The sequence below is a fragment of the Urocitellus parryii genome, chromosome 5 (genome assembly GCF_045843805.1).
Source record: "Urocitellus parryii isolate mUroPar1 chromosome 5, mUroPar1.hap1, whole genome shotgun sequence".
Lineage (NCBI taxonomy): Eukaryota > Metazoa > Chordata > Mammalia > Rodentia > Sciuridae > Urocitellus > Urocitellus parryii.
Genome location: NC_135535.1, coordinates 71,945,818 through 71,955,567, shown reverse-complemented (window position 1 = coordinate 71,955,567; position 9,750 = coordinate 71,945,818). Strand labels below are relative to the sequence as shown.

Here is a 9,750-nt window from a genome sequence, read left to right as displayed (position 1 = left end):
ACAAGCAACAATAAATGCTGGCAAGGTTGTGGGGGAGAAGGTATACTTGTAAATTCTCCATGGGACTGCAGACTAGTACAACCACCCTGGAAAACAGTACAGAGTTTCCTCAAAAAACTAGGGATAGTATACCACCATATGACTCAGCTGTTCCATTCCTTGGTGTTTTCCCAGAAGATCTAAAAGTAAATGGATGGAAATGGATACTATCATGATAAGTGAAATAAGCCAAACTCAGAAACTTACAGTATGCAGAAGCTAGAGTAAAATAAAAGAAAGGGGAGGGAAGGGTAGGATAACAAAAAGTACCAATCAAATATAAATTAATAGATGAGCAAGAAGAAGTCTAGTAGAGGAAGAAGAATGGGAGAAAGAAGAGAAGATGGGAGGGAAAAAGGAGAGGGAAAGGGGGGACCACAAACTGAAATCCATTTCCATGCATGTATGAGTTTGTTGGGATGAACCCAACTACCACATATAACCATAAAGAAAGATGATAGATGGATGGATGGATGGATGGATGGATGGATGGATGGATGGATAGATAGATAAATAGATAGATAGATAGATAGATAGATAGATAGATAGATAGATAGATGGATGGATAGATAGAAGATAGATAGACAACCATTTCGGGGAGTACTTTGGCAATTTATATGGAGGTTGAAGATGGTCGGATATGTCACAGGGAAGACATGTGATAGATATGTCTGTTGCCTGGTTTGGGAAAGGATTGTAGGCCCCCTCCTATCTCCCAGCTTCTCGTCCTCCTGCCCTGAAGATGGGAAAGATTTCTGTGTCCTAGGTCTGATCATGTGATTGTGTTTAGTCAATTGAACCTACGTAGACATAAGCACTACTTGTGTGGACATACATATTGGAAGCTTTTTTTCTGCCTTCCTATCCATAGACTTTTGTCATAGGAAGAGTGTGCACCAGGCAGAAGTTGTTTTCCCTACCCACTGCAACAATTTCACTAAAACAACTTCTTAGAATTCCTGAAGTGATTTTATGCATAGAGACTTGTGGTGAGGGATTCCTTTCTTACATGTGAGGACAATGAAAACAAAGTGCTAAATCATCACACAAATATTTTTATTATTTAAATGTTTATAAATTACAAGATTTTAGTTATGAATGAAAACATTTCTGGAAAATGTAACATTTCATATTATTTGTTACTGGTTTAAGGCACATAGTGCATAATACTTCTTTTCTGATACAGAGATCCCCAAATGTTTATTTAACCACATTGGCACAAAATTGCTTTAGCACCTTACGTGGTACAATATATCCTTCTTAAATGTTTGGGGAAAAACACTTTGTGGGTAAAATGAGTACACCAGTATCTTATAAAATTCTGTTAGTGGATTCTGTTTATTTTATTTTGTTTTATTTTGATTTACAGAGTAGGTTGTCATAGATAAATATTATTAGTAACCTGTCTTTTTAAGTTACATTATTACATAATACACAATTCTAAATTATTCACATAAAATACCATAATGCCCAAGAATTTGACTCTAAACAGTTAATTTTTATACTTCCCTTTATTTTCTGACATTAAGAAACCTCCAATATAAAATAACTTGACATTTCTTATAAAATTTGGTGTCTTAAAATATAATTTTACTTTTACCAAAATAAGATCTTTAAACTTCCAAGAATTTCTACTTTTCTATTTGGTTAATAAAATATAGTACATAACTTTGAAAAAAAATAGATTTTTAAAGACTAGATATATAACATATACAAGGGTTATAAAGGCATAAGAGTATATAAACAGTTTAAAAAGAACATGTTGCTCTTATAAGTACAATTGAATTAGAGGTAGGTTTTAAAAATCAAATTCTAATATATCATATCTTCTCTATTATACCCACAAAATTTTATGTTTAGTATTTAACCGAAACACAAATTCTTAACACAAAATTTGTACCACATTTTTAGGACTTTTTTTTTCCATTGAAGCACCATAATCCCCAATTAAAATTAAAGGAAAAATAAAACAAGGTGTCTAATCTGTATCAGCAGAAAGTATAGTGGCTATGTACTTCTTTGATATAACTATTTATTTGATATTCACCTGACAGTTTTAATAATGTTTACAGTAGTTTTATATACATTTTCCCGAATTTAAACTTATTCCATTTTAAGAAATAGAATAAAAACCTCATTGTACAATAGGATATTGAAGAGGTTTACATATATGTTTAACAGTATGACATAATTGTGGTCCAGTGTAAGCTGTTAACAGCACCGTTGTCTGGCATAATTCATCACACATGCTTGGATTCCCTATCATAAATTATGTTCTTTAAAGTGATCCTGATGCATATATCTGTTCGTTTTGAAAGCCTTGAAAAACTCAAGTGATTTGAATCCATGATGAGCACCTTCAATAAAAGGCAGACATACTGGACATGGAAATCTCAGGAAGAGAGAAATAAAGAAATGAGCACCAGTTGTTTGCATGTTCCAGAAAAATCTCTCCCCATTGGGGCATACTTCCTACTTCTGAATGTTCATATCACTTGAATTGGGAGCCCAGTAGTCATGTGAGGAACACACTTTCCACAGAACCCTCCACATCTACCGTAGACTTTGGTTCCATCCTGAAAATAGGAAGAGACAGAAGTACAGGAGAATATTATACAAGTTGGTATCCATGTGCACAAAGCAGAATATGGAAATGTTTTGTATCATGTCACTGAACTCATTAGTTAAGGTGTCTAACAACTGCCTTTGATATAAAAAATCAGGTCATTTCAATATTAGTTCAAGTTGGTGGTCATGGCAAAGTTAAAATTAGATAACCTAAGTTAAATTAGATAACCTAAGATTCTGAAAGTTAGATTCATTTTAGCTACTTGATGATTGTAAACCACAAAATAGACACTTCAGCACAATCCATATATTTTTCATCAAGGTATCTGCATCAGTGAGTCATTAAAACCTTTCCCAATTTGCTATCCAATTGTTACATAATTTTATATAAGATTCTCTTAAGTTAATTAAAAGATATTATACAATATTGACCTTAAAGGTAAAGAATTCATATTCTACCCTTTTACTGCCTCATGAAGCATTGCCATGGAGAAAAGCACAGAAGGTAATGAAATGGAGGGGGGAAAGCTGGGCTGAGAGCAGTAATCACAATTAGAGAAGAACTAGAAAGAGATGAGTGAGTAGAGTAGTTCAACGAGTGGGTGAGGTAGGCAGGGATGGGTCTAAGCTGAAGGTCCTCTCAGATGACCTTCTGTCTTCAGGACCCAAAGTCAAAAGACTAAAGACGTTTTTGTAGAATGAGACAAAAATAGATCGAACTCCTTTCATTTCTTGGGGAGGTAAGTTTTGGTTGTTGTTTTTAGTCTAGGTAGGAAGGGAAGAGTAGAGAAGGCAATTTTTGGTTCTTGGAACACATTAAAATGGAAATTGCTAGAGACCAGGTGTTTTAAAGTTGCCTTTCCTTTCAAAGGCCCATTTAACTCCAGAGAATCTGAGTAAGCAGAGAGCGAATGACTGTGAAACCTCAATTTTGTATACTTCTCTATTTCCAAGCAGATTGTTGAAGTGAAAACTTAATCTTGATTGAACTTACTGGCTAAAGAAAATATGTTTGCATTTCCATAAGTATATTTGGGTTTGATAAGGTTCGATTTTATACCAGGCCTGGGATTTCAAAAAAGGCTTTTATGTGGAACATTTTGATTGAAGTACTTCTCCATAAATTAAATAAAAAACAATCTTTAGACAAAAAGTTAAATAGGAACAAAATGAATGATTTTACTAAATATTTACATCTTCTGATGACTTCAGCCAGGATTCCAGTCTTTACGTTTAACCAAAAGATATCTAAAAGCTGCCTACAAGGTTAGAACATTTCATTGAGCTCTCTACATTTATACTGCTCAGGATATACCTTAAATAAGTAATTAATTTTTCCTATTCTTTTGCCCCAAAGGATTAAACCTAAATATGCAGAATAAATGATTAAAAATAGTCATTTTTTGATTTTGTAGCAAGGGTTGTTTTCTTATTTGTTTCATGAGCACAGTTTAATGTTTGTTCAGAAAGCAATTGAACCTAACAATTTTAAATGAAAATTAAAATATCTAAGTGGTGAAAAAAATAGTCATTTTTTGAAAGCCTACTATATTACCCATAAAAGAAAAATAATAAAAAATTAAATTATTTAATTATTAATTAAAACATAATTTTAGTCTTCAGAAATAAAATATTTTAAAGGTTATATGTGAGAATATTGCATTTCATATTCAAATAATGTTCATATAAATAAAATATAATAGAAGTCACTTTTATTTAAAAAATAGAGTAAGCATGATTTATTTCTGGTAAAGATTTACATGCAAAATGGTGAAAACACTCATAACCTAGATCCAGATTCCCTGTGGGTGGAGCCAAACTTCCCAAGGCACTGTAAGTACCGGAAGGCATCTCTTGAAATGTACATGTTAGTATACCTACCAGCTAAAAATTAAGTGGATTCTACTTTGCATAGTACTTGTGCTATTGTTCAAATAACTATGAAAATAAATTATAAAAATAGTTACAGCTACATGCAGAAGTACTATATAATTTTACTTATATAGTTAAAATAACAGTGTTATCAATATAAAGGTAGGGAAATATGAGTAAGACATAAATACTCCTTATTCTTGAAATCACTGTGAAGGATATTTGTTAAATGACAAATGGCTTCAACACTTCATCACTAAATCAAAGCAGTGAAGTAAATAAACCAAAAATTTACCCTCACTTTGAAATATTAAACACTATAAATATCTAATAATTAAAGTGGAATTAAGACCACTATCTCTGACTGCAGTATCTGCATGTGAAGTCATTATCTTTAAGCCTGAGAAAGACAAAGTCTGCATGTCCTCACATTTGGTACTTCATGTTAGGATATCTGTACCCTGTGTATGGATGAATTTTGTGTGTGTGTGTGTGTGTGTGTGTGTGTGTGTGTAAAACCTACAGTTGTACTGCAATAAAAATGAACCCAATTTCACTTTATAAATGGATGTTGTACCCCATTGTATGTCATACACTCACTATATTTAACAACTCTCCAGTCATTAGCTCCATGAAATTTAAATTTAAGGTAGAGGACCTTTACTGCTGCTTTGCAGCATAGAAATAGCTCCCACAGGCTCTTTGGTCGAGCAGGACTTACTTGGGATCTGTGTATTGTGACAGAGGCATACCTCCCCTGAGCAAGCCACTTCGCTGTGCTGGATATCTTCATCCCAGTTCCTGCCAAGTTAATGCTGAACTGTCCCTGGATTGTAAACAAAACAAAACAAAAATAGATGGATTCATAAACTATTTAACAATGTTCTGTTCTGGAAACATCAAATGACTCAAATTATTTTTTTCCAAGGGTCTTCTTTTATAAAATGAAAAATATTGATGTAAATTTATTGTCTAGAAAATAAGCCAGTTAAGGATCTTAAAAAATTGATTACCAGTGTCTTCTCAATTACAAATGATGACAAAATTAATACCATACTGTTTCTTTGCTGAAGTTCAACCCCACATAGGATTCTACAGCTCGACAAGCAGAGCTAATGGCTCTGTAGCAGTTGGCAAGTCCTGACAGAGAGTTATCCACAGGGACTATCAATTGCTAGACTTCAGTACTCCTCTTGTTTCAGTTCCTTCCCTCCCTCCCTCCCTTCCTTCCTTCCTTCCTTCCTTCCTTCCTTCCTTCCTTCCTTCCTTCCTTCCTTCCTTCCTTCCTTCCTTCCTTCCTTCCCCTGTTCCTTTAGTCACTTAGGACCTCTATAAAAAGCTGAGCCTGGCTTTGCACTTGCACTAGCTCCTCTTGCCTCCATCTCTGGAGTTTCTGGGATTACAGGTGTGTGCACCACACCTAGCTCCTATTTCAGTTTTTGATTTCTCATCGCAAATTCTTGGATGTTACAACTGTTTCATGTATTTTCTGGAACCTACTGTTGTTATACCCTTCCTTTTTATGCTAAGAATATTACTTCTTTACCTACCACACAAAACTACGGAATGTGGGATTTTCATCTTGGCCATTATGTCCTTTTTAAGTTCCCAGAAGGGTACCTGAATATGTGATGCCCTTATTACACCATTGTGTGGGTCCCCTAGTGGCTTTGTGACATTATTATTTTCTAATACAAAGATCATTTTATGTCGAAATATTTCAAACTATTTTTGTTAAAAAACTTCAAATAACTGTGTGAAAAAGATACATACTAAAATGAGTAACATCTTATTTACATTATCTTAATTCATCCAACTACCAATATTTAGTATTCATGAAAATTCAGAGAAATACTAAGGCATTCTTAGATCATGTCATAATATTCCAATGGCCTAAATCTCACAAATCTTGAGCAAGACTGTAATGGAATATTGAAGTTTATATTATGTGAATGAGAATATGATCTTGTCATGAAAGTTAAGGCTAAATAAACATTGTATACATTTATAATAAAACACTAATATTGATAAAGCAATTAAATATTAGTTTATAAATTTAAATTTCTTCACAGACCTATATTATATATCTCATTTAAAAATGAAACAGATTAAAATACATTTATAGTACAATGACACAAAATGGAGAATTTTTATAGCAGAAATAATCAATTTTAGACAAATTCCAAAGATTTATTAAGTACAACATCATTTGGTTATGAAATTTAGCATATGACTTCTCTGTTTGCTTCATTTCTATATCCCCAGAGCAAGACCTAGGTATTTAATAGTGCTTCTGAATGGAAGAATTAGATGCAGCATTATAAATATTAAATAGTAGCACCATAAAAGCAAATATATAAACACACATATAGACCCATCAGACTTCATCCTGATAGATTACCCTAATACTAGACACAGGAGCATTTTAAGTTGTAGATAGTTGAATTTGAAGAGCTAACTCTTAGGATAGATTATACTATTTGGTACTTAATCTGACATAGGTTTTGCACTGGTTACCTACAGACCCCATTCTCTCACAGACTTCTCAATAAAATTTTTCAACAATGGAGATGTATTCAGTGATGTTGGGGTGCTGTAACCAGGTAATTGCTGAGAGCTATACAGCGTTAACACACCTGATACTCATTCCACACTTCCATCATTCTCTACCTCCTTGCTTATGAGGCCTGGAAGCATCCAAATGCGCACACACTGGAAAGGAAAGGAGAAAGTCCCAACTGACTGCTTAGAGGATTAGGGGGTCTTTAATCATTGGGTCTAGAAATATCTACTACTCCATTTCCGTGGACTCATTTTCATGAGCTTTACTTCTGTTCTTAGTCATTAAAAAAACTACATGCTACAATCTCAAAAAAAAAAATCATTGAACAATTTATTTGAAATTTAGGGATGACTCTGACAGAGGTACAAATACTTTATATCCATTTGTTCAAAATAAATTGAATGGTAGACAAAGTGTCAAGTAGTATAAGAGTTCAAAGTTCTTACTTTAAATCTGGTAAGTGAAAGAGCATAAATATATAAATGTAATGCACATTTCCTTTTTGAAGATTCGCAGTGCATGTTGGTGCCTTAAAGGTTTGAGATTTCTTCTATTTCCCTGGTAATCTCAAAGGTAAAATCCAAACTCCTGGGCTGGTTTTAAAACTCCTCTGACTGGCCCCACCTGATTTAGTCAACCTCTCTTTTCGGGAGGCAGGCTGGTCACAACCGTTGCTAGTGTGCTTCTTCCCAGTCTTCACCTCTGGGCCTCCTCTGATTCTCTTTCCTTTGAAATTCTCCCTAGACTTTCCACTTCCACCAGCTTGGTCAAGCCCCAGCTCAAGTTTTATCTCCTTGACCACAGGCCTCTCTGATGAACTTGCTCTTCACTGTGAATTTTCTCAGAATTGTACCTGTACAAGGTGGTGTCATGTCATTGGGATTTACTTCAAGGTTATTTTGGGATTAGCCTCAGGGTATGTGAGATATATATAGTTTGTAAACAGCTTTGCTTCTTTTTAAAAGCTAATGGGAGCCCATGACAGTACCATGGATTATAAAGTTCTTGTAGATAAAAAATAATGGTGAATGTACCAATGGCTAGCCATTTTCCATGGTAAAGCCACTTAGATCCTGGATCTGTATGAATTAACAATTACTGAACAATGATTGAACATGGTATTTACATTTTCTGTAATTAATTACTTTGATGTTTCTCAAATTAAATGAAATAGCAATGCAAAAGATTTTACCTAAAAAAAATAAATAAATAAATAAATGTAATGCAGTGTAGATAATTATAGGTGCTGTAAGGAGGTAGTAGAACATTCCTGTGGAACTCCAGAAGTAATATTTGAGTGAATAATATTAATTACTTCAATTACAATATTTTATTTAAAAGTTGAGCCTCCTTAAGCAGGATCTTTAACCAAAAAAAAAAAAAAAAAGATTCTGCCTGGGAGTTGCTAAATATGTATGTTATTTTAAAATAGATTTTATTGTGCATATTTAAAGTATACAACATGACACTGCATGGTACGTATAGATAGTAAAAAGGTTACTATAGTGAAGCAAATTAACGTATCCATCATCTCTCACAATTATCTCTTTTTGCTTTTGTTTTTGTAGCAAGAGCAACTAAAGTCAACTCATTGAGAATGAATCCTGAATAATGAGCTATTACCTATAGCCTTGAGCTGTACATCAGATCGCTAGACCTGTTCATCTTCCATATCTGCTACTTGTACTTCTGGCCCCTGCCTATCCAACCAACCTCTCAACCCCCACCACTTGTGGTAACCACTCTTTTGTTGTCTGTATAACTGAATTTTTGTTTAGATCCATATATAAATATAGTCATGCTGTATTTTTTTCTTTCTGGATCTAGATTGTTTCATTTAGCTTAACGCCCTCCATGCTCTTCCCCACTGTAGAATATAGCCAGATCCTCATTCTTATTCTTTTTTTTTTTGGCATCTATCTATCATTTATTTTGCAATTTCTTTATCCATTCATTCACTGATGAACACTTAAGTTGTTTCCATGTCTTGGTTGTTATTTTTACAGGACTGTGATTTCATTTTCTTTCAGTATGTGTCTAGAAGAGGAATTGCTGAAACACATGACAGTTATACTTTTAATTTCTGTGGTACTTTTAATTTCTTTAGAAAATTCCATACTACTTTAGATAATGGCTGAATCAATATAAATTCCCACCAAAAGTGTCAGAGCTCCCTTTTTTCTATATTTTCACTGACATTTGTTGTCTTTTGACTATTTGAGGTAATGGGGATTGAATCCAGGATTTTACATGTCATACACAAGCACTCTACCACTTAGCTACATCTCTAGTCTTTAAAAAATATTTCATTTGGAGACAAGGTCTCATGAGTTGCCCTACCTGGTCTCAAACTTGTGATCCTTCTTTTCTCAGCCTCCCAAGTAGCTGGGACTCTATAGGCATCTCCTATTGTGCCCAGTTTTATTTATTTTTAATATTTGTTTTAAATATTTATTTTTCAGATGTAGTTGGACACAATACCTTTATTTTGTTTTAAGTATTTTTATGTGGTACTGAGGACCGAACCCAGGGCCTTATACATGCTAGGCAAGCGCTCTACTGCTGAGCCACAACCCCAGCCCCCAAGCTTTATTTTTTAACAATGCTAACATAACAGTTGTGAAGTGATATTTCCTAGTAGTGTTGATTTGTATTTCCCTGATGATTGGTAATGCTGAGCTCCTTTTCATATGATTGTTGGTGATTCA

At 33.9% G+C, this 9,750-nt stretch overlaps 1 protein-coding gene across 1 annotated transcript in view; it reads right to left on the bottom strand.

Annotated features, from left to right (window-relative positions):
* Positions 1-1,918: 1,918 nt before the first annotated feature.
* Adamts20 (ADAM metallopeptidase with thrombospondin type 1 motif 20) overlaps positions 1,919-9,750 on the bottom strand; it is a 147,511-nt gene continuing 139,679 nt past the window's right edge. Inside the window, exons 38-39 of the mRNA XM_026401433.2 lie at positions 5,201-5,305; positions 1,919-2,615 (exon numbers count right to left, since the gene is read on the bottom strand). Of these exons, the coding sequence (XP_026257218.2) occupies positions 2,526-2,615; positions 5,201-5,305 (195 nt within the window). The 3' untranslated portion in view covers positions 1,919-2,525. The remainder of the gene's footprint in view (positions 2,616-5,200; positions 5,306-9,750) is intronic.